Source organism: Dipteris shenzhenensis, chromosome 5 (assembly GCF_047967505.1).
Source record: "Dipteris shenzhenensis isolate YYH24624 ecotype China chromosome 5, Dip_SZ_1.0, whole genome shotgun sequence".
Classification (NCBI taxonomy): domain Eukaryota; kingdom Viridiplantae; phylum Streptophyta; class Polypodiopsida; order Gleicheniales; family Dipteridaceae; genus Dipteris; species Dipteris shenzhenensis.
This window is the reverse complement of record NC_141600.1, coordinates 6,915,812-6,939,881: the sequence shown is the minus strand read 5'-3', so window position 1 is coordinate 6,939,881 and position 24,070 is coordinate 6,915,812. Positions and strand designations below refer to the sequence as shown.

General features: G+C 42.4%; 2 protein-coding genes across 2 annotated transcripts in view; one reads left to right on the top strand and one right to left on the bottom strand.

Moving 5' to 3' along the window:
• Positions 1-6,353: 6,353 nt before the first annotated feature.
• The window catches only part of LOC147901561 (uncharacterized), a 257,427-nt gene continuing 239,710 nt past the window's right edge, over positions 6,354-24,070 (top strand). The window contains exons 1-7 of the mRNA XM_087375079.1: positions 6,354-6,437; positions 6,474-6,488; positions 6,858-6,982; positions 7,352-7,462; positions 7,618-7,740; positions 18,278-18,334; positions 18,452-18,568. Coding sequence (XP_087231205.1) covers positions 6,938-6,982; positions 7,352-7,462; positions 7,618-7,740; positions 18,278-18,334; positions 18,452-18,568 — 453 coding nt within the window. The 5' untranslated portion in view covers positions 6,354-6,437; positions 6,474-6,488; positions 6,858-6,937. The remainder of the gene's footprint in view (positions 6,438-6,473; positions 6,489-6,857; positions 6,983-7,351; positions 7,463-7,617; positions 7,741-18,277; positions 18,335-18,451; positions 18,569-24,070) is intronic.
• On the bottom strand, positions 14,813-15,556 carry LOC147901562 (uncharacterized). Its single transcript, XM_087375119.1, has one exon. The coding sequence runs from the start codon at positions 15,539-15,541 to the stop codon at positions 14,813-14,815; it is 729 nt and encodes a 242-aa protein (XP_087231245.1). The 5' UTR covers positions 15,542-15,556.

The window sequence follows — 24,070 nt, the reverse complement described above, 5'->3', positions numbered from 1 at the left end:
AGCTTGTAGCAATCCTTTTTCATATGGCCCTCCTTGCCACAGTGGTAACACTCAATGTTCTGTGCCCTGGATTTACTACGAGACTTCCCTCTTTCTTGGGACTTCCCCCTGAACTGTGATCTGCCCCTTTGCACATTTAAGGCTGCATCCTGCTTGTTGCCATCCATAGACTTCCATCTAATCTCCTCGGCCAACAAACTACCCACAACATCATCAAACTTTAGTACTCCACCAGGTGCAGAGTTGTACGGAAGGTATCCCATGAGGATGGCAATGAACATAAGAGAAATATTGCCTTAGTCTCAGCATCAAAATTCATCTTCTGAGCCTGAAGCTCGCTGAAAATAATATTGAATTAATTCAAGTGAGAAGCAATGGAGACCCCTTCCTTCATCTGCAGCTCAAACAACCTCTTCATGAGGTAAACTTTATTAGAGGCAGTTTCCTTCTCATAAGTGGCACACAGTTTCTTCCACAAATCTTTCGTAGTTTGCTCATTTACTACTGTGAAATAAACTAACTCTACAAGATGAAGTCTAATAGTAGACTTTGCTAATGCATCCAAACTCATTCCAATCATCCTCAGACATATCTGCAGGCTTAGCTTCAATACCTGCCAAGGGTTTAATTTGCTTCTTTTGAATAAGCACATCCCTTATCTATTCTTTCCACAAAGAAAGGTTTGTCCCATCAAACTTTTTAATGCTGAAAAACTCCTTTTCAGACATGGAAGAGGATGCCATGATGCAAATGAAGCAAAATCCCAAATGCTAGTACCTGCAAAAGAGAAATCACACCAAATACCAGGTGCACCCAAATGTGTATGCCACAATAGAGTGAAATATCACCAAAACTCAAAGCTCAAAGCATCAAAAGATGCAACTGACTCAAGTGCATGTACTATGCATCCATATGAGAAAATCTGGCCCAAAAGAAAATGCCAACTGCAATGGCAATCCAAAATGCCAATAAGTGCCAAATAGCTCAAGCATGAACACCGTCCATGGGCATATGCATCAATAATATCTCATCCAAGAGAGCATAACACTATCAGTGCATCACCTGCAATGTGTCAAAGCTGTCCCTCAGCATAAAATAGCATCCATGTGCAAAGCGTCCATAAAAATAGCATCCCACAAGGCAATCTGAGCCTATTAGCACATCCAATAAGGATCGCAATGCTTCCAAATGGCCTATAAATCATCCACTGCAACCCAATGCACACCACGAATGAGCGCACATGGCTCAAACTACAACCAGAGTGATCTGCATAAGGTATGCTCAAGAATTCATGGTCCCACGGCAATGACCGCTACTGAAAATAGAACCTGAGGTGCCTCAAAACATGGGCGCCATTGCATAATCGGACTCAGCAAGAAAATCTACAAATATCTCTCTTCTACTAGAACTCCAAAATCCCAACCGATGAGTGAGAAATGGGAGTCAACACTTATCCACTGCCATGTGGCATAAATCTAAGGTTTCAAAACCTTAGAATGAAAAATGCATAACAGAGAGACGGAATCCAATACAAAAAGATCTATAACTATGAAAATACTCCACCGAATCGCAAGAACTGACAGGAAGGGGTTTTTAGGCGTCCGAAACGCAATGGAACATATGGTTTTGGAAACCGTGGTCTCAATCACAGGGTCCAACACATGGACTGAAAAAAGTTTTTAGAAACAGAACTGTTTGTAAACTCCACGGGAGGGCGAATGATGAGCAAAATAGAAGTTTTGGGACCTCCTGAGTCCACCGAAACTGACAGATCTGCAAATGGTTGCTCCAAACTTGAGTTCCAACACCCAGGCAGAAAAATGTAGAAACTGACACAGTGAGTCGAAAATCCAATGAAATGATCCCAAATTCAAGAATGAAGGTGTTTCCAAGCTCCTGAAGTGAAATGGACACCAAAAGCAAGCAATAGTTGCCTCTACAAGTCAATACGGAGTCTCTGTCATCGAACGGAATAGGGAAAAGCTTAAAAAACGATTTTTTCTTTGAAAACACTTAACAGGCTCTCAAAACCACTTCGCAAAACCAAAGTGACTTTACAAAGGTTCCTTCAAGGTCTCTGTGCACTTGGATGCAAGTAAAATCACCCACAAAGCTTCCCATAGAGCTTCTCCTTCCTCCCACAGAGCTGCTGAGCTTCCAAGCATTCACGCATGCTCAGCTAGATCACCCGGGCTCTGATACCAGTTGAGAGTGCTCTCAACGGAAGCAAGAACAGAAGAGGGAGAGACAGAAACAGAGAGCCACACAGGTTTTGGTGGGTGTAGAACACCCTAATCTTCTTTTTCATTCATTTATATATGTGTTTGAGTATTGTACATAACCGGGGTAAAGGCACAATGACCTTTAACCCCCACACCCTCTTGATCCAACGTGTATCACAGAAATGCTGAGAGATACTCTCCACCATTGTCAGTCCGTAGGCATTTAAGCATTCTACCTAACTGATTTTCAACCAAAGCCAACCATTTCTGAAATACTTGGAACACATCGCTCTTCCAAGCTATAGCATAACACTTTCCTAGTTGCATCATCAATGAATGTCACATAGTATTCAACCCCACTTAATGACCGTGTAGGCATGGGACCACATACATCTAAATACACCAAATCAAGATTTTCAATCTCTTTCTTTCCCCTTCTTTTATGGGCTGATTTAATCTGCTTCCCATAGAGACAATGCTCATGAAATTCAAAGTCAGAAAAACTCAAATGCGGTACATAACCCAAACGACATAAGAGTTTCATTCCATTCTGGCTCATGTGCCCCAATCGGCAATGCCACAAAGAAGTACTTGGCTGCTCGATTATTGCAACAACACTGATACATGTAAGGGATACAATGTCCCACACTGGGCACCCCTTGTCAAAACCATAGAGCCCTTCTGAATTTTCCAACTTTGAAAGCCAAAGGTGGTATGAAAACCAGCATCATCTAGCTAACCAACTAAAATGAGACTCTTGGTTAGCTTAGTCACATGTCTCACATTTTTGGAAACAAATGCAGACCCATTTACAAAAGAAAACTTTATGTCACCTACTCCCACTATGTCACATGCATAGTTATTTCCAAGATGCACACAACCTATCTTTCCACTGTCATAAGTTCCTATGAGGACTAACATGGAATGAAGCACCAGATCCAAAATCCAACCTTGGGAATATGCATGATTTGAAGTGGTAAGCAACTCTGCAGGTAGATTAGACATGAGGAGAATGTCATTGTCACTATTATCAGTGATGACTCCATTGATCTCCTTGATCTTCACTTTTCCTTTGTCTTCCCTTGGACTCTCTTCCTTCTTATTTGCACTCTAATTTGCATTCTTTTTCTTATCCTTTTGCACTCTTTTGAGCTTGTAGCAATCCTTTTTCGTGTGTTCCTTCTTGCCACAATGGTAACGCTCAATGTCCCATGCCCTGAATTTGCTACGAGGCTTCCCTCTTTCTTGGGACTTCCCCTGAACTGTGATCTGCCCCTTTGCACATTTAAAGCTGCATCTTGCTTGTTGCCATACATATACAGTGAGTCAGAAATCCAACAAAATGATCCCAAATTCAAGAATGAAGGGGTTTTCAAGCTCTTGAAGTGTAATGGACACCAAAAGCAAGCAATGGTTGGCTCTGCAAGTCATTTTGGACTCTCAGTCATTGAAAAGGAACGGGGGAATCTTCACAAAACGCCTTTTTACTCCAAAACCACCTGCAGACTTGCAAAAAACCACTCAAAGTCTTCCAAAGGTTTTTGCAAGGTCTTTGCACACCAAGATGTAGGTAAAGTCACCCAACAGAGCTTCTCCTTCCTCCCACAGAGCTGCAGCAATAGACTTCGATCTCTAGGCACACACCCGAGCTCAGTTAGAACACTTGCTCTCTGATACTAGTTGAGAGTGCTCTCAACAAAACCGGAAATGGAAGAGGGTGAGAGAAGGAGATCTACCCAAGGTTTGGTGGGTGGAGAACACCTTTATCTTCTATGTCATCCATATATATATATGTGTGTGTGTTTGAGTATTGTATATAACCGGGGTTAAGGTACAATGGCCTTTAACCCCCACTAAACAATATCTTTTGGAGACATTTCTTTTCATTGTAGGACACTATGACAACACTTGATCGATTGCACAATATGTGCCACTAATGCGTTCAAAGGGGTAAAATATGTGTATATATGTTAAAATTTTAAAAGATGTTCAACCACTAGGATAGAGAAACAATTCAAAAGTGAAAGTATTAGAGAATCTCAAACTATGGTTATTTGGGTGATGCTTTTGAAAAGTTGTGCCAAATGATGTGTAATTACAAGGATAGAAGTTGTAATTTTAAGAAACAACATGAGAGTTTACCTTAAATCCTATTAAGAAAAAGAGGTGTTAACTACTATATCCATATTGAACAATAATGCTAAGTCCAATCTACTATAAAAAATGACCTCCAATGGCCAAGTTAATAATGGGGTATGTGTCAAGACCTAAAAGAACTTAATCGGTAGCTATGCCTTACTAGTGAAATCTCATTTTCATTCAATTAGTAGCTGTGCGCGTGTCTTTAAAAAAATGGATCTTTAATGAACTCTTACATGATTGACAAAATTCTACTAAACTTTTGCTCCATCTTTGTTATATAAAACAAATTTTACGCTTTTAGATTTAAATTCCAAGAACTTGCCTATTTCAAGCACTTGGCTAAAAAACAGTGTTTTTGTCAATAATAAATAAAGGAGTATAGGGTCAAATTCTTAAACAAATTGCTTATAAACATTGACATCACTTTAGTTTTAATGTGCCTTTCTAAATCCCATCCAAAATTCCAACTTCCCCTCCCTTCTCATCCCCTCCCCTTTGCTCGCATGCAGTTCCCTTGGGGCGCCAACTCCCTTTAGTAAGAAAACCCCTCAAAATCTTGAGTATGAGATGAATTTAACAATATGCCATGAGTAGAAATTATTCAAATGAACATGGTTGTGTTCTACAATAAAAGAGCTTCAAATATGTCTTTACACCTTGAAATTTGGGTAATACATGAAAAAGTTACATCAATTTGAAAAGAGAGGTTTTCATATTTTAGTGTATTTTTTGTTTTACCCCCCCTCATCCAAAAGAACCCCCCCTTGAGCCTCACATATTATGAAAAATATGTACAAATCTTAAAATCTTGCATATTTTTCAAGGCATATACCTTATATTTTGTGGGAGGGGGGACATGAAACTTTCATATTTTTCCCTTGCATATTTGAATTTTTTAAAGGAAATCCATGCATATTATATATGGACCTTGTCCCCTTAGACCCTGGATTTTGGACGAGGGTAGTAATATATTACATATTGAGTTGGCGCCCCATGGCGATTCCTTCAATTAGCTAAGTCCTTGTTGTCAATTCTTCACTTTCATTCTTAGAAGGCAAATATATATATTTTTTAAAAATGCGGTCCTACCTATTTTTTTCCATGGAGAAAACATATAGTTTTTAAAAGGTTGTCTTACGAGCTTTTGGCCTGCCGTGAGGTAGGTCTAAGTGAAGACGATTCCCAAGAAGTGAAAAATTGACATTTTTGATTTTCAGGAAATCATGATTTATTTTATCTACTTGTTGCTATATACAAATCATCGTTGTTTAGGCATGGGGGGGCACGGCTCACAGGGGTTAGGATAGCCCTGGTCAAGAGCAAAGTCATTGCCAGGAGATCGAAACGGGCATCACCCACAGATAGTCGCCAGTTGTCCATCATTGGCTACTCATCAGTACCTCCCTGACACACATATACCCTTTGGGGGCTGCATTGCATAGACTAGAGCTGATGATGATGATGATGCCGTTAGTGAGGATATGACTATGTACTACTTAGCACTTAGCATTTAGCATGGGTGATGATGCTCATTTAGTAGCTCCACCCTTTCTGCTTGATGTATTAGTTTTCTATCAGTCTCATAGACCCATCGATCTTCCGAAGACTTTAATACTCTCTCTCTCTCAATTCATCATCTCTCCACCCTCTTATTTGTCTTCTTTTTAGGTATTTTAGATTTTTGGGCGGGCCTTATGAATGATTTATTATCATTCACCTTGTTTCGTGTACTTAGAGATGGTTGTAGATTTTGTTGATAATTTTGGGTATTAGAATTGAGAAAATCTTTTATTACATCGGATTAAAAGCCTTTTTTGTGACGGATGTGATGGAGCATGCAATATGAATTCAAAACGTGGATCGATTGCCAACTTCCGTCTTCTCTTCCTATTAATTTGTAACAGGCAGAAGCACTGTTTGCTCCCCGCATTCACAAACTTGGCCATGATCCTTCGGTTCTTGCAGAAGTATACTCTGTTCCTTGCAGTTAGACTTGGGACAGTTTGGAAATTTGTTCTTTCCCAGTGAGATCGTTTGCCAAGGCACCCATCATACAATTGTAATAACGAAACGGATCAAGGCTCTCGAGTTCTTTGGAACTTTATTTGTAGTCGCCAACATATAGTATGCCCAGCCTACTCACTCAAATCAATCTTGATCGGTTGCTGCCATTGCAGCTCTATCGCCCCCAAAAGTCCGTTATAGTCCTGCATAAACGGTCAACATTTGGCTCGTTGTCTCGCCTTGTTTCTGTACAAGCCTCCATAAGTGTACATATGGAAACATTAGAGTCGTTTTCTTTCGTATTTTGGAAGTTTTCATAAATTTTGGCTCCATACGGTTTCCTGTAGCCGCTCACATACGGAAATTTACAAACCTTTTATGCTTGGACGAGAAGCATTAAGCTTCTATTTTGAAATATGCATAGGCAACGTTCCCAAAACAAAAATCTATCTCGTATAATTCTTGATTAATTCTTGCAGTTTTCTGCAGATGCTCAATTGAAGATACTAGAAATGGATTCAAAATACATGGAACTAGGGTGAACTTGCTAATCTCATTTCGAAAAGAGTATGGGACTTATGGAGGTTGGCACATACGAGGATTTGAAAGAAGAGGTGAGGTAGCTAAGGTTCGCACAATATACGTGCATTGTAAGAACTATAAACGACAAATGCCACATTGACTGTCGCTGTCTGCCCTTTGCCACGCGTTTAGTTGCAAGGATTGATATTGCTGTTGTAGCATTGTGACTTAGGTGTTACACGGGGGCGAGACAAACTGGGCCAAAGGCAGTAGCTAGGTTTGCATTTTGAGAAGGTGGGCTGTATCATTAGTCATGCGTGAGGGAATACAGACAACAGCTATGATATCTATGGCAGTAGCAACGTCATGAGGATGCTTGAGAAACTGTCATTTCAGAAGAGTTTTTCTCAGGCTCTCACAGTCTTTGTACTCATTACCTTTCTTCTATAATGAGATGACAGCATCGTAAGGATTCTGGCTTAACCCGAGAGGAGATTGAGCGCTTGACTGTTGACGAGAACTTGAGTGACCTTGAACGTGCTCAGTTATTTCTCTCCACTAATGCTCATCAGGTTAGCTATGATCCCTCCTGTATATGATTATCATATTTGAGATTAAGAGTCATGCTCAGTCCTCCTTTATTTATCATTAATCAGCTTCGGATTCCCATGCCTTGCATATTTAACATTAAGAGTCGCCTTACCTTCTATGTTCATTCTCTCCACAGTTACAACAAAGTTGTGCTTTTGAAAAGCTTCCAACGATTTTTCATGATTATGGAGCAGCTGCCTATGATGCACTTTTCCCAGCCCTCGCACTGTGCCTTGAACACTTTAACCCTCATGTGCAGGTACTGCTTGTATGCTTTTAGCTGCATTATTGCTTCAGAATTATAAACAATGTCCAATGTAAGGGAGTGTTGGCATGCAGGTAATTCCTGTCATTGAAGCAGCCATCAGGGTCTAACATATGTCAGCTGAGGATCTTTCATACTTGTGTATTTGCATCTTTGTTTATTTGCAAAGAAACATGGGTGTAGGAGTAAATATAGCATTGCAGGGCAGGCCATACCATATAGCTTCCAAGCATAATTTCTCAAGTGGAATGATGAACGTTTATCATCTCTCTATTTAAAGTCTCCAAGCCATCTCCATCCACTTGAACTGCTTGCTAAACTACAGGGAGGGAACTTATTAGGTTGTACTGCGAAAGAGCTTCTGCTGTGAGCTTGGAACTCTCTGGGCATTTCTGGTCATCTCCCCTGCCTGTCTGCCCCTGATCTTCATCATCTGATTTTGCTCTCTCTTGCCACACTTGCCACAGCCGTGAACCTTTCTGGCCAGCTCTTTTAGAGTTTGAGACTTGGGCAGTCACTTCAGGTCTCTTCTCCAAACAGACATCTAATGTAACAGCTACAAGTTTGTAGGTTGTTGAAGTTGTTATATGAATTAGCAGTCTCTGGCATATGATGATTGTGGACCATGTTACATCAGCCCTACGTTGTAAGGCGTTTGGGACTCTGGTGCTATGCCTAATTTACTCGCAAAGGGTCTCATTCATCTTATCCCAAAGGACGAGTACGGAAATTTGGTTGGCTGATGGAAACCAATCACTCTTAGGCACTTTGGGCACTTTCTGTAAGATCCTGGCCAAAAGCTATTAATTTGCCATTGCAGCCTTTTCTCCCAGATCTTATTTGTGATACGCAAACATGCTTTTGTGCATGGCTGAAGAATTTTTTTTAACATTTTTCCCTTTTGGAGGGCTTCGGAGTGGGCTATATAGAGTGGCCAAGGGATAGGTTTCGGGAAGGCTTGTGAACGAGTAGATTGGGGTTTCTTGGAGGATACTCTTCTATGCTTTGGTTTTTCAGATGCGTGGATGATCCCATGTATATATAGGTTGCATGTAAAGCCTAATCCACAAGAATGAAGGTAAAAAGAAAGTGATCCTTAAATTTATTGACGTGAAAGGTTGAGCATAGCCTTGCCAAGTGTGGTACATATATATCTGATAACTAGGGGAAGGCACCAACTACTAGTAGCAAAGGAAATTTTTGGATCACAAGAAATCCAACTCAAACTCCAATAAAGTGCCTATAAAAGGTGTAATTAAAGCAATCCGAATCATTTGTGTAAAGGCAGTCCTAGCACATTTCCTACTCACCTCTGCAGTGGTCTGACAACAAGGCCTCAAGGGAGACAGGTCATAGGATATAAAGAACGAGGGTGTCAACCTATATGAGCAAGGACGCTTGCCCTTGTGAAAGAGCAAGAACTGCAGTCCTAAATTTTAGTATTGTAAAAGATGATCAAGTAAGACTCTCATATTTGGTTTCAGCAATGCTAGAATAGCCTGCCAAACTCTATGTCCAGCTGGCATCATCTCTAGTAGGTGTTTTAGGATTTGCAAAAAGAAGGGAGGCATAGAAATTAGAAGCAATGTGTTCTTAAGAGGGCATCATGATCTGACTGTAAACCCTGTCAGAGTCAAGTAGCTGAGAAACACTTTCTCTACTCTGTCTCAGCACAAGGGTAGAGAACAATATTTATTGACTCTTCTCTAACAGAGTCCAAAATGACTCTCGTACATGAAAGGCATACTTCGCTCTTTGATCCAAAAGAACCTGCTCGTGAGGCCTTGAGCCCTTGCTGCTGTAGCAAGGCGCTTGTGAACCGCGCTTGTGAACCGGAGCATTTGCAGTCCGCTTCTGCTCTTCCCTCTGTAGGGATGCTGACTACTGTTGAAGGACAATCCCTCATCTGAAAGTCTAATGGCTATTGGTATTTGCAATAGAGTGATAAAAATCACTAATACTAGAGAGGTCTGCTTCCACAAGTGAGGGAGAAGGCACCGCGTGCTGCATATGAGAAACCCAAATCAGTAACATTGCCTGGAAAGTTCCCTCGTCCTCTTGGAAAGAGATTGATGGGCCATGGTAGGCCGCTTGGTACTTCTCATTATATGCAACGGTCTAGATGGGAGAGAGGTCCCGCTTTCTCTTTGGTTCTTGGAAGGAGGCAGAAGACCTTCCAGATGTAGATTCTAATTGGTAAGTCACCTCAGAGGAAGTGCAGGAAGAATTCAGCAGATTGGTGCAGCCATACCCTTGGATTGGGTTCTTGCAGGTGGCAGGCTTTACTTTGATCTACTCGGCTTGGGGCGTTTATGAGATCAGGGATCCCAATTTAGGTTATAAGACCGAGAGGATCAGACGGGAATGCCTTGGTCTTTGATGTTCATTGCGCGGGCAAGTTGTCCACATCTACGGATGATATATTTATGCATATGCATTTCAGCCTGTCATGGTTGTAGGTTGTGGAGCAGTGTTTTTTGGCTTTTGAATGGTATTCGGACCCTAACCCATATGATGTGCCCCCCATAAAGTATTTGCAGTGGGTGCTCGAGAAGGGAGAATGGATTTGATGTAGGACATCGAGAGAAGAGCCTTCTCTTCTTTCGCTACACGGTTAGTACTACCAAAAAGTTTCAGCTTAGCCTTGGAGGTTGGAAGCTCACCAAAGCTCCTCATTGGAATAATTTTCAGATTTTTGCGTGTAGAAACCCTTTTGGAAGAGACTAGCTTTTTATTCATGAAGGAGTTGCAGTGATCCAGTGGAGGTCCGCGTTCAAGACACTTCATGGGATATTCTAGCGAGCATATCATCGCGGTTTTTTTGGAGATGCAGATGCACAGAGGCCTTGGATGGTTCCAAGGTCCACCCTACATACACATTCACCAATATTTAGACAGATAATGTACACCCCTTGGTGGCCATTTAGGGGAGCATGTATGTTTCTTCCTGGCAGTCTCCGCTAGGAGAACTATTTTCCGCAAGGAGTGGAGTGGCTTCCCGCTCTTCTTAGAGTCCTCCGCAGGGTTGAGGTGGCACTTTCAGCCTCAACCTTGGAATTTTCTTAGCTCTCTTACATGAGGTTGATTTTGCCCTACCAGGGTGTTTGTTTTCCCATGCCTTGTATGATGTACTTCTCCCTTGAGCTTTTACTCGAGGCACGTGCTTTCATACTTAATAAAAGTTGTTTATTGAAAAAAAAAGATTGATCAACAAATCATGCTCTATGTGTTGAGCACATTAGATCTCGATTGTGACTTTTTCACAGTTCAAATCATTTAATCCTCTTCATCGGAACCACCTCGTGATTCATTGCAGCCACCCAGCATATAAAACGAATAGAGTAAAAATCTTTTGCTGCAGTTTACGCATCGATGTGTAGTCTACCTATAGACGAGCACAGCCATAGAGTAGATTGAACTCCACCAATTTAAGTGAACCTTTGCCTGAATCACTTGATTAGTTTCCTCAAACGTTATTCGGTTCTAACATTGGTGTTCACGCTCATACATCTCACACCATCTTAGACTCTTGGCTGTTCACATCAACGATCTGTGACACTTAGCAGAGTGATCTTCCTCAGATTTAGGGAAGTTGCACATTTGCATATACATGCTACCCATGGAAAGTTACATTTGTTGACTATTCTTTGGCATTGGTTCTTACACACATACATCAGCCTTGTACATGCTCTTGTCTATAAGACAACCTTGTTGTCATCATTTTATTACAAGCTTGATGTTTGGCACATATTCTTCCATGACCATGACTTGGTTTAGATATTTCATGAGTACTCCTCTTACGGATACATGGTTCGGTCATGCTTATAAAACACTTTGTTCCCCCCCCTAGAGAAAATAACATTCTATTAATAAAACCCTCAGTGACATGGACACCAAGGAAAGAACAACTCCGGGATCCGGAATGAAGGGTCAAAATTATAATACAAGGATGTTCCCCTGGCTGACCGCTCTATGGGGGATTACCTTGTACAAAGGGCTGAATAAGTAGCCATTCTAGTGGTTTATGATATCATATTGTACCACCATCTGTGAAATGATGGAAAGGGCTTGGCTCCCATATATATAAAAGCCTCCCTCTTGCGGCTAGCACGGTTCGAATCTCCTTGGAGTCTATCCCATCTGCCTTTGAGAGTAAAAATAATATCTAGGAAAATGCTAGTCAATGTCTCCAAGGCTGATTTAGTTTGATGCTCTATGGCCTGCATGCACCTAGCTGTCCATATGTACCAGGTAATGATGTTCGCTATCAACTCCCATCTAGGACAATGCCAGGTGTCCACACTGTTTCTGTGAAGTCCTAAGTATGGACGAAGGTCAACTCCTACCCTACCAATCTAAAGGACAAGCTCCCATGAATGTCCTCGTAACCATAAGTAGATCGTCTGTTTGTAAACCAAGCCACTACTCCCCAGGTCACCACCATCTCGTCCTGGTTCCTAGCAAAGAGCAACCTCAAAGCTCTCCTCCAAACCTCTTGTGCCAGCGGGCAATCCCAAATGTTGTGCCTTCGAGCTCCTTAGCGAAATTACATCTTGAGCACGTAACCAGAAAACTCCTTTGTTTTTTAATTGAATGAAAAGGCTTCTATTAAATATGAAAAAAACCCCAAGAGCAATTCTCATGGCAGAAATACATCATGCGTAGCATGAAAAATAAAAGCAACTTGCTCATCAAGAAGATGTAGCAAAGCACCAAGGTTGAGGTTGGAAATGCCACCTTAAACCTGTGCTAAACTCCGAGAAAAAGGGAGCCACTCCACTCACTGAAGAAAATAGTCCTTTTGGCAGAGGCGGCCTTGGAAGACCATTGCATGCGCATCTAAATGCCATCAAAGTGTGAACAATGTCTGTCCAAATATACTAGCCAATGTGTGAGAAGGGTGGACATGGGCGTTACAAGAGCTTCTGTGCATGTGGATCTCCAAATATGCCACACTAAAATGCTCACTAAGATCTCTCCCATTGATGTATTTGCATGCCTATAAGGAGAGTGGGGAGCATCATCCTAGCGAGCATGACTCAACTAAGTGTCGTCGAATGGAAAGAGACCAAGAAGATTCATGCCTGATCATAAAAGATCTGAGGCCTTGAAAGAGAGAGCCAGGTCATTGAGCCCCAGTCATAAAGAAGGGGGAGGGATAAAAAATATTAAAGAGTCTAGCAATCCCCTTCCAGATTAACCTCGCCTATCTAGGGGGTTTCCATTTTCCGAGCGAAAACCCCCGAGCGACGAGCGGACAAAAGGTAGGCTTAAGTCATTTTTGGGGAGCAAAAAATTCCAAATTATTTCAAGGAATATGTATGTAAATCTGAAATATTGATGAGTAGAGATAGATATAAATATACCTTTATATAATATACATATATAATGTCCAAATGGTGACTTATTTTATGACTTTCAAATATCCTTTCTTTCCTTTCACCATTGGTTAGATCGTGAAATTTTGAGCAAATATACTATTTGCAGCTCCTCAGGATGAGCTAAGAAAAATATATAACATCTTTTTAATAGACCCTATGAGTGTATTTTGCTAGAGGAATATGGTTTGAAGAGCTTGCCCCAACACTATTCCGCCGGCGGAATACCCTTGGAGAGCCTACAAAGAATGGGTCATAACTTTTGCTCCTTGGCTCAGATTGAGGAGCTGTAAAAAGGAAAAATATTCAAAATTTCATTATCTATGCAATGGTAGGCTTAAAATTATAATTCTTATAGGTAAAGAATATATAAATTGGAAATTTCAAGATGTATATGAGAGTTACAACTTTTTCCTAATTCATATTATGGTAGGAAGGAGTTCAGTAGGGACCGCATTTCCTTAAAAGTACTTAGGTTTGGAGAATTGGGAATATTTTGAAAACACCTCGCTTGCCTTCCCATATTTAATAATGTATTAGAGATTAATTTATGATCGATAAAATGGCTTCAATCATGAGATTTTCAATATCCTTTTCCTACTCATCCAAGGAATATGGTATACATTGTTACATGAGAGCTTCTCAATACTTCAAATATGGGATTGCTAAAGCTAAGGGAAACCCTTTTAAATCGATTCAATTACCATAATTCTCAAAAGAGAGTATTGTAGGGAGGGAGATTAGGAGTTTCTAAAGTGTTTACTATTTGTTTAAAATGAGGGTTATAATGATAAATAAGTAAGTACATGGTTTCATAAATGAGAAATTAAGAAAGAATTGTATATTCCTTTGAGAAATATACTAGCATGGTTGGTGTCAAACATTATCGCTCGGATTTTTCTGCTCATAGTTTTTTGCTCGGAAAATGTGCACATCCGCCTATCTACAATCCCATAAACAATGTTGAATGGACTCCTCATTAAAAAGGCAAAAAGGGCAAGTAGGGGCTGATCCAAACCTGGACTCTATAGGTTCATTGCAATCCCTCCATGAATAGAAAGCCAAAAGAAAACAATGATTTTCCAACATGGGGCCATATATCTTCGCATCACATTGATCATATACTAGTCATGACATCCATGAGTGGAAAGAGGACCTACTTCGGCCATTTGTTGCCAAAGGATATGTACTGGTACAGAGTAGACTAGATCACCATATAGGAGACACTTTGAATTTCTCCAAGTTGCCAATCTAAGCCATGCCCAAATTCTCGACTAGTTCCTACTCGGAGTCAGTCCTTCCGCTCACATATGGTTCATAGTTACTAGGGAACGTGAACGGCAACGGAATGTCGACCCCCTGGGGAACGGGAACGCCCAAATCCTAGGGAACGTGAACAAACATTGCAATTGCTTTTGGAGTAAGCCTTAAGGACTCAAGACTCAGGACATAGTTCACGAATAATCATTGATAATAGAATCTAGATTAATCATTATAGCTTGCCAATGGCATACAAAAGCAAATTCCATCAGAGACAAGGCATAAACATATGAGATTTATCTTGAGTCTTGGAATCCTGAATCTGGATACAAGAAAAGGAGAGTGACACCTCCTACTACTGAGGCTCCTAGAACTTAAAAAACTAGCTGCTACATGCATGATCCACTCAACACTGTCAACATCAATGATCAATCTAAATCTGCAGCATTGTGGTTGCTGCCCTCTTCCTCCTCTTCATCATCTCCATCATCTGGTTGATCTCCATCTTCTTGGTCATCTCCAACATCATCCATGGATGCACCCACCACAGGAACGATTTGCTGGCATGTTGCCTTACCATTCTTCTCCTGCCATCCAATGAATTCCTCACGGCTGTACCCAGCATTCATCTTCTGAAGCAAACGTAAGTTTGCATGCACAAACACAAGGTCACTTGCCTTTTGTGTCCCAAGTCTGTTCCTCTTCTTTGATGCAATGTGCCCAAAGCTACTCCACAAGCGCTCACAAGGAGAGGAACTTGCTCCGTGACTCAAAATGTGGATAGCCAAGTTTTGCAACAAAGGTGTATCAGCCCCATAATCCTCCCACCATAGAGCAGACCCCACAATATACCTGTCCCTTTGTGCATCCTCAAAGCCACACATTCCATATTTCTTCCTATAAAAAGCCAACTCATCCTTTACTTGCCTTCGCTCTTGTGCATCTGGTACCATTTGCTTCAGTATCTTCTCCCATCCTCGCATCACCTCCTTATCCGACTCTTGCTTGTTACCTTGAAATTCAGGTTCCAAGACATAAGCTGCAGCATGCAAGGGTGAATGATAGGAGTTCCACCGCTCCACTGCCAAGTCTACTAATTCTTGCTTCCTATCAGGATTAGTCACCACCTCCTTTACATTTTCAATCATTTTGTCCATCCCCTCATAAAATTTGCCAATGCATGGCTCATCACTATCCATAAGCCTCATCAAAAGGATGATGGGCTTTACTATTTTCACCATATGATTGACATCCTCCCAATAGGCATCAGATAAGCATAAAGACTTGCATTCCAAGGCATTTGCACTCTTTGATTCCTTCCACGCCTCCCATTCATTACACACAACAAGCTTCCTTAGAGCATTTTTTACCTCTAGAAGACGCTCCAACATGATGAAGTTGTATGCAAAACGTGTCTCTGAATACTTCAAGAGGTCTTTGGAGGCAAGCTTACGATACACTGCAAGAATGTAGTGGTGTCGTGTGATAAAACCAATAATATCCTTTGCAAAATCAATTATTGGATGAACCCAAGCAAGCTTCCCTATGTCCTTCAGCAAGTTATTCAAGCAATGTGCCATGCAAGCACTAAAAGTGAGCTTAGGATAACGTGCCTCCAAAATGTGACCTGCTGCCCTGTTGGAATTCTCCCCGTCTGCTATGAATTGAATGACATAATCAGCCCCCACCTCATTAATAGATTCACTCCACAAATCATCCAACCTCTCTGCTGTCTTCCGCCCTCTGAGTTATCAATGGACTTCAAGAAGCATGACTTACCCTTGCAATATGCAACTATGCCCTGAATAGATCGACTATGTGTATCACTCCATCCATCACCCATCAAGGTAGCACCAAATGTCTTCCATTCCTCTTTAACAAGCTTCAAAGCCCGCTCTATGCTGTGCTTCTCTCCTTCTAAAATCTTGGTTCTCAAGGCTTCATAAGATGGCGGTGTGTAAGAGGGACCAAAAGCTGCAATAGCCCTCACCATATCCACAAAATAAGGATTGCGGGCTTGATTCAAGGCAATGTCACCACTATAAAAAAAACGCCCCACTGCATCATCTACCTCTGCCTTCCTGCCAGGGTGCCAAGTGGCAGCTAAGGAAGCTTGTTTCTTGCCCTTCCCAAGACTGGAAGTGGCAACTGAAATAGAAGGCATTGCTGAGACTGGAATACTTGTAGACACTGCACTTCCAACAGGCATAAAAGCTCGAGCACCATGCTTAGATGCATTTGCCAATGCTTTTAAGCATAAAAGAACATATTCTGGCACTGAAGGACATATGCTAATGCCTTTATTCTGCTCTCCTAACAAGTGAGCTTTCACTCTCACTGAACTGCCAGTCTTTGGCTGGCCACAATAGCGGCATGTCCATTTTCGTGAACCTCCTGCAAGCACCTCCTCGGGATTTAGAAGGTCCACTTCCTTCCACCAAGGGGATTGGGCATCAAGGCGTGGAGGAAGCATGAGAATTCAAACTAGTGCACAACAGTCTATTGTCAACAGTTCGTAGAAGCTAGTGTAGCTGCCAAGGCCCAGCCTCTAGCGACAAGCTAGAACTCTTCTTTTGTGTAGCCTTCACCTATGTATGCAGTCGGAAGATGGGCGTTAGTGTAGCTGGCTGCTGTCTGTCTTGTGCCGTCGCCTGTGTGTGTTGGAACGCTTGCATGCAGTAGGCTAGCTGTGCGTAGGCCAGCTATAGCATAGGCTGTAGCGTAGGCTACGCGATGGTAGCGTAGCTTGATAGGCTATAGCGTTAGCAAGCTGCTAGGCATAGGCTAGGCGTTGCATGCAGCCTTACAGGTCGAAGCAAGCTTGCAAGCGGCGAACACGCAAAGCATGGAGGTCGACTGCAAGCAGGGAACACACAGAGCAGCGAATCACGCCGATTAGATTAGGATTAGATAATTTGCCGCAAATCTTTACCTGCATGAAGGGAACGGCTTAGGGAACGTTCCCTAGACGTTCCACAAGGGATATGGAACATTCCATAGCCGTTCCAGAGGCCAGACGTTCCACAGACATTCTCTTCAAGCTGAGTGAAGAGAACGCCATTCCAACATTCCATAGCTGTGGAACGGCGTTCCCTGGCAACTATGATATGGTTTCACATCATTACATTACCTGAAACCTGACGTTCATCAGTTTAGTGAACAGACTTCAAAGTGTTCATAGGCATTGCCGATTGATCAGTGGTGGGCAGATAGCACATGATTTGATTTCACACACACATGCCATCATTGTAAAGCCTATTCGGCTATTTTTCGGCATTGTGCACTTTATTTCAGCCTTGTAAAGCCTCTTGGCTATTCCTTTCACTTGCCACAGTCAGTGTTTTGCAGTTGATTTAGACAATGATTTTCACAACACTTTGAGTACTTTTCTTGCGCCATGTCTACGACTAGCAACCTCAATTTGGAGGCATCTGCTAAGCTAGACAACTCCAATTACGGCACATGGAAATACCGAATGGAGACCATTCTTGTACTTCAAGACAAATGGGAGTATGTCGATGGACCATTGGACGGTTCAGGCAGCAGTAGCTCTACTCCACCTCTTGCACAGCACCAGCAGCAGGCAACACTAATTGGAATGCTGAATGCTTGGCTAACAAGGTGTGAAACCTATGACTTAAGACATACCCTAGCACAAGAGAGGCTTATTGATAGCCTTGTTGAAGCTGCACCTCAACAAAATGGATGACTGCTTTTGACAAATTGAATCTCTCTAACAGTGTTTCCACTATTTTACTGATTTCTGTTACATCATCACAAGGATTGGCTAAGAATAGCATAGTTAAGTTGGATCATACATATGTTCAAATACACTCCTGAATTTCTCTTCAATGAGTTACACATTTAGAAACTTGACTATGTTTTGTATCCAGGTTTTAGCAGGGAAAGCTTTTGCTTTGATAATGCAAGATCAAGATGTACCGAAAGATGTAAGGTCCTAATGAAATACTCAGTTATTTGCTTAAGGGAAAAGGTAATGTGCATACACACGACCTCAGAATTGGAAATAAACTCCTAATCGATCTGATGCTGTGGACATGAACCAGATGGCAGTTTGGCTGTTGCCGATGACATTACGCATGATCAATTTAAATCAGATCTATGAAGTTCTGCATGCATGGATGGAAGTGCTGTGCACCATGGTTTCAAATATTCCTATAAAGGTACTCTTCCGTTTTTCATCTATAGAGACAGTTAAATATTTTTTCTTCTGTATCCAAATTTAGAATGCCTTAAAATGCATAGTCTACATGAGTCAACCCTGCACACTTTTCATCATTTTCTTTGGACTATAGAAATCATGGGCTGATAAGCGTTCCCCCATTGACCTTCATTGAAAACAAGATCTCTGTCCGGTTGAGCCCAGGAATATTATCTGATAAGTTGAAGGGGTCCTTTAATGTGACTGATTTAAGGATCTCTCGTTTGATAATCAGTCTGGATATTGTTCACTACCTTGGTTTCTTTTGCATACTTTGCAAGACGACATGGAGATGCACACATATATAAGTCCATATAACATGTAGAATGATCCTATGTTTTCCTACACAGTGGTATACAGAATATCCACAAGCCTCCACTAAGTCCTTGTTCCACATTCAGACATGAAACTGCAACACAGGAAGCAAATCAGTTACCTCTAGTTAGATAATGTAAAACCGGCAGTGCTCCTCCTATCCTAACAACCTGGTATTTGCAAAAGGTGATACAGTTTGATGATGATGAGGGAACACTCTTGGGAGGCGAGTAGGGGGGGGTCATTCATTGTATGGGAATTGAGCAAAGAGCAAGATGACCGAACCAGATTGACACATTAATAAATTGAGTTCATACAGGCTGACGCTCTATTCTGTGAGGTGCATGATCTTTTTTTGTCGGGGAAGAATGCCTAACTTTGGAGGTGTTGCTGGAGGCCAAAGGCCACTAGTGTGAGAACCACAAAGGGCATACAGGTGTTGTAAGCTCTAATGCATTGGATCACGCTGTATGAGTGCACTGTGCAGGGATGTACTGGTGTCATAGGCTGTAATGCAGTGAATCGCGCTGTATGAGTGCACTATGCAAGGTGATGGTCACATCAGGAAGAGAAGCTCAGAGAATGAACACAAGGAGAAACAATCATCATGTACGCCAGATTCGTGAACAACTACATACGCTGGGAAATAGAAAATGACAAGAGAGTGACCAAGTTGGCCGAAGTACACAAGTCACTATTCACAAGCCACAAGTCACAAGAGGCGGCCATATTTGCTAAAGTACATAGGTCTATCCCCATAGTGGACACAAAGCTGCAACGTGCGAGCTTTTAGTTCAAGCCTCTATCTCTCCACACTCTCTCCTGGCCTGAGATTTAGTAGAGTAAATAACAATGCAACCATGGAAGAGAACATCATGAAAGACTAACATCATGATATATACATTGCTGGACCAAAATAAAAAAACATGTGTGTCCCAGATATCACATGTGAGTGACCTCGGCATTCTCCTTCTCTTCTATTGTATCCATTACATTGGGGAGGTTCTCGTACTTTGCCTTAAAGCGGTGGTATGCCCTGTAGTAGTGGTCATGCCTGGTCTGTAAGGAGGGATGTGAGAGCGTGGCATGCTGCTCACGAAGCTGCATGATCTCATCGTCCTTGGCTGCAAGTTGATGTTCTAATTCAGCCACCCTTAGTGCCGATTTTTCCTTTGTTGCAGGTTGATCTTCTAATTCAGCCACCCTTAGTTCTGCTTTTTCCTTTCCAAACATCGTAGAATTTAGGGAGTTTTCCAGCTGAGTTAACTCATGCTGGGATTTGGTCTCCTCAGTTGCATATTGGCTTCTTAGGGCTGCCATTTTTACCTCCCACTCTTGTTTCTGAATGTGGCGCTGATCCTCAAGTGCAGCCCGCTGAACAGTCCATGCTATGTCCTGCTCATGTAAAGCAGCCTCTTGCTGTTTTTTTCCAGCCTTCTTCCTTCTCCTAAAGCGTCACCTCCTAGGCCTTTTGCTGAGCTGCCTGTGCTTTTTCACATTCCAGCTTCAAGTGTTGTTTCTAGGAGGGCATCTTATGTGTATAGCCAGTGGAATCAAAGAGTGCTGCTCCCAATTGGATGAAGGTGCCATCCAATATTTGCTGCACTAGATGCATGGATCACTTCGCCCGAGCATATCTGTCACTAAAATTCAGGCAGTCCGCCATATTAATCACATCTCCCAATTCGTCAAATATGGCCGGCATAGCTCGTTCCTCTATGGTCTTCAAACTTTCCATTGGGGCCAGATGATCAAAGTTTTATGTAACAAGTGGGTGCCCTGGAAGCCCGCCGGTTCGCTGCTAGATATTCCTGTAAAGGGATGGTGAATATATGATCTACGTCCTCCTCTTCCAAGCAGATAGGATAGCGTTTCTTGTGAAGGAAGGATAAGAATTTCCTATAGTCTTCATTCTGCCTCTCGATAAGGGCCACATTGGAGAAGGATTGGCCTAGGAGGCAGCTATGTACTGTGCCAACATGTCATTTTAATGCAGAGGTGGACAATCAGCTGACATAGGCAATTTCCCGCACCTTCAAATACCTTGCTTTAGGGCGGAGACTCCGGAAGGTCTGCCCCTGGTGTGTTCCCATGTCGCCGGCAAGGAGTGTGTAGGGAGGGCTGCCGAAGAGAAATGTGAATATCCTCATGAGAATTATTAGGAATCACCTGAGTGATAGTAGAATCAATACTCAAAGCCAGGTTCAAATCTAACCCAAGGGGGACGCCTGTGAGGCCAGCGTGATCTTGGACACATGTGGTGATAATGGAATATGTGAGAGAGTAGTGGGCATAGAAGAAGCAACGCCAGAAGTCAGCCCCTGCATACCTGATGCCACTCCATGTAGGCCTGATGTCTCCTCCTCCAAGGAGCCTATGGAACCTGCTGTCCAAGACAGAGAGAGTATCTTGGAAAACGAGATGTGACGCCATGTAGAGCAGCATGTGATGTGGTCTTGAGTAGAACACCTGTGGAACGAGATGTGAGCAGCCCATTTTGTCACTGGTAGAGAATCAGGCAGACATATGCCGGGAACGATGGATGTCACCTCTTGGATGGCTGGTGTGTGCACCTGTAAGAAGCCCGTGGAACCCAATGTGATTATACCCAGTGGTCAAAACCTAAGGTGACTATAGGAAGAATATTCACATCCACTGAATTGTGGGGCACCACTTGTCTTGACATGCAAGAGGTGGTGTGACCATAGGCAGAGCTGCTGCCACATCTTCGGATGAGCTATGCTGTATATCCTGCCTTGGTGATCTTGGTCTGGTGGCATCTTTTGTGGATGCTGCTTTGGAAGTGGCTCTCTGAGAGGCTTTCCGTGTCAAAAGTGGAGAAGAGGCTGGTACGGCAGGAGTGGAAACTGCAGAGGGGGTACAAGCACGCATTGGAGAGGAAACTGAAGATGAAGGAAGGCGACCTGCCACTACGGAGGGGGGATTGTGAGGTAAGGCCCACAAGTGCATGTGTGCCCCCCTGCGCTTGCGGATAGTGTTGCGAAAGGTGGAATAGAAAAGAGAGGCAAAGCCCTATGGAGTGATGGAGAGCAGGGAATTGAGTGTAGGATGGATGGCTTTTGTAATGAAGGTGTCCTGGTGCAGAGTAGAATGTGTAAAGAAATACCTAGCCAAGACAACTTCTTTGCTATTCCCCTCGATGACTTTTTTACAATCATATCCCCATTGCTGAGTTTTACATTGCGAGAGAAAGGTGAATACTTGAGACTCTTTGTAAGGTGGCTGAAAAGGGAGAGTCAGAAGACGGAGGTAGGTAGACACCAGACTGGGAGTAAACAGATGCCTCGAACCTAAAAAGCCAAAGGTGTCCGTGTCAAAGTCATATGATTGGATGAAGGAAGTACACAACTGGACATCCACAGGGGGAAGCACCACCATGTCGAATTCGGTCAAGGACACTCGTCCAATCTCATCAGCAAACAACACTGTGGAGAGTTTGAGCTTCGGATCAAGAAAGGGTTTAAATACAACCCTGAGTGCCCTTGGAGAGTTTGAGCTTCGGATCAAGAAAGGGTTTGAGTTCCCCTGGAAGGCAGATAATCGAAGTCCTTATGATCCGAAGAATCTACAGGACTTGAGACATGTGACAAGTCCTCATCTGAGATTTGTTGGGCTAGCTTGTGAGCTAGACCCAGTACCCCTTGTTGCGATATTCTAACATCTTTGCCAAGTAGCTTCCTAGCTTTTTGACTGGCTGCTCCAGCAGATTCTTTAGGTCTTTGCTTTCCCCATAGCCTTCTCTGATGTGTGCGTATGCTCTACATCTGAGGAGTACATGCTGCTCATTTCTACTTCGCCTGCGGGGCAGATTTTGCAGATTCTTTTCTCTCTGGAGATCCTGGGTCTTGCCCATCTACCCCTCTCTACCTTGAGATCATGTGAACTAGTTCTGATTTTGCAAATCAGATGTCTGTTAATATTGATATGTCTTCTCCAAGGTACGTCTGCATTCGATAACTGCTCTTTGATTTAATTTATTGTTTATAAAACTGCATTTTTGTCCCTGGGTTTTGCCATAGTTTTTGTACCATTTTCTGCGTCACAATCTCTCTTATTTCACATGCATCTTCTGGTATATCAGCAGTAGCTATGCCCCATGATTCCATCCACTTCATCCCCTCTCTGTGCCAACCCGTGAGTTGTGTAGCTTCCATCGCTTTGTGTGGTATCCTGCTGTCATTCATCTTCTCAACTTGGTTGAGGTATGCCATGAATTGACACAATGGTTCCCCTTCTAGATGTATCATACCTGTTTCAGCCAGCAGAATGGGGTAGGGTGTCTGTGCCTTAACCCCTAACTCCCCTATTAGGAAGCGTTTATGTAAAGTTTCTATTCTTTCCAAGTGAATCCTAGATAGCCCAGGTGCCTAGCATTTATTTTGGAAGCTATATAGAGCTTTTAAACCTCTCAAAATCCTCCTTTCCACGCATGCATTCCATTTGTAGTTGTTGGTGAAATCCAGCCCTAAATATTATTATGAGTTGACTATTTCCAGGGGCTCCCCTCCAAATGTGACCACCACCTGTTGTTACGTGTCCCAATGACCATCACCTTTGACTTGTTTATATTAACCTGCATTCTTGAGTGTTTGCAAAACTCTCTCAGTGCATCTAGATGTGCTTGTAGGCTCTCCTTGTTCTTTGCGAAGAATACCACATCATCTGCATATATAAGCATTAACAAAGCGTATCCTGCAATTTGCAAACCTTCTTTGCTATGTATTCTCATCCACTCTTCCAATTCATCGATAAAAAGACCGAATAGTGTCGGTGATAGGGGGCAGCCTTGTTTAACCCTATGTCACTCATTATTACAATTTTCCTCTTGAAGCATGATCCATCTACTAGCAGCTGTGCTAACTCAACTAGAACCTTCTCATAGAGTTGGTACGTGGCTTCTCTGAGTTCTTGAGGGACTTCAAGCTTTTCCAATCTTTACCATAGCCTCTTTTGCGGTACTGCACTTTGTTTGTTTTCTTTCCTCCCCATGTTAACATCTCTGCTACTAGCCCTTGTGTGTCTGGAGCTTTCCCATTAGCTAGCTTTTCAAACCACTTCCCATGTCTTCTTCTGTTATGACTCCATCTGTTGCTTTGAGCACCAATGGCCCATCCACTAGCATCCATAT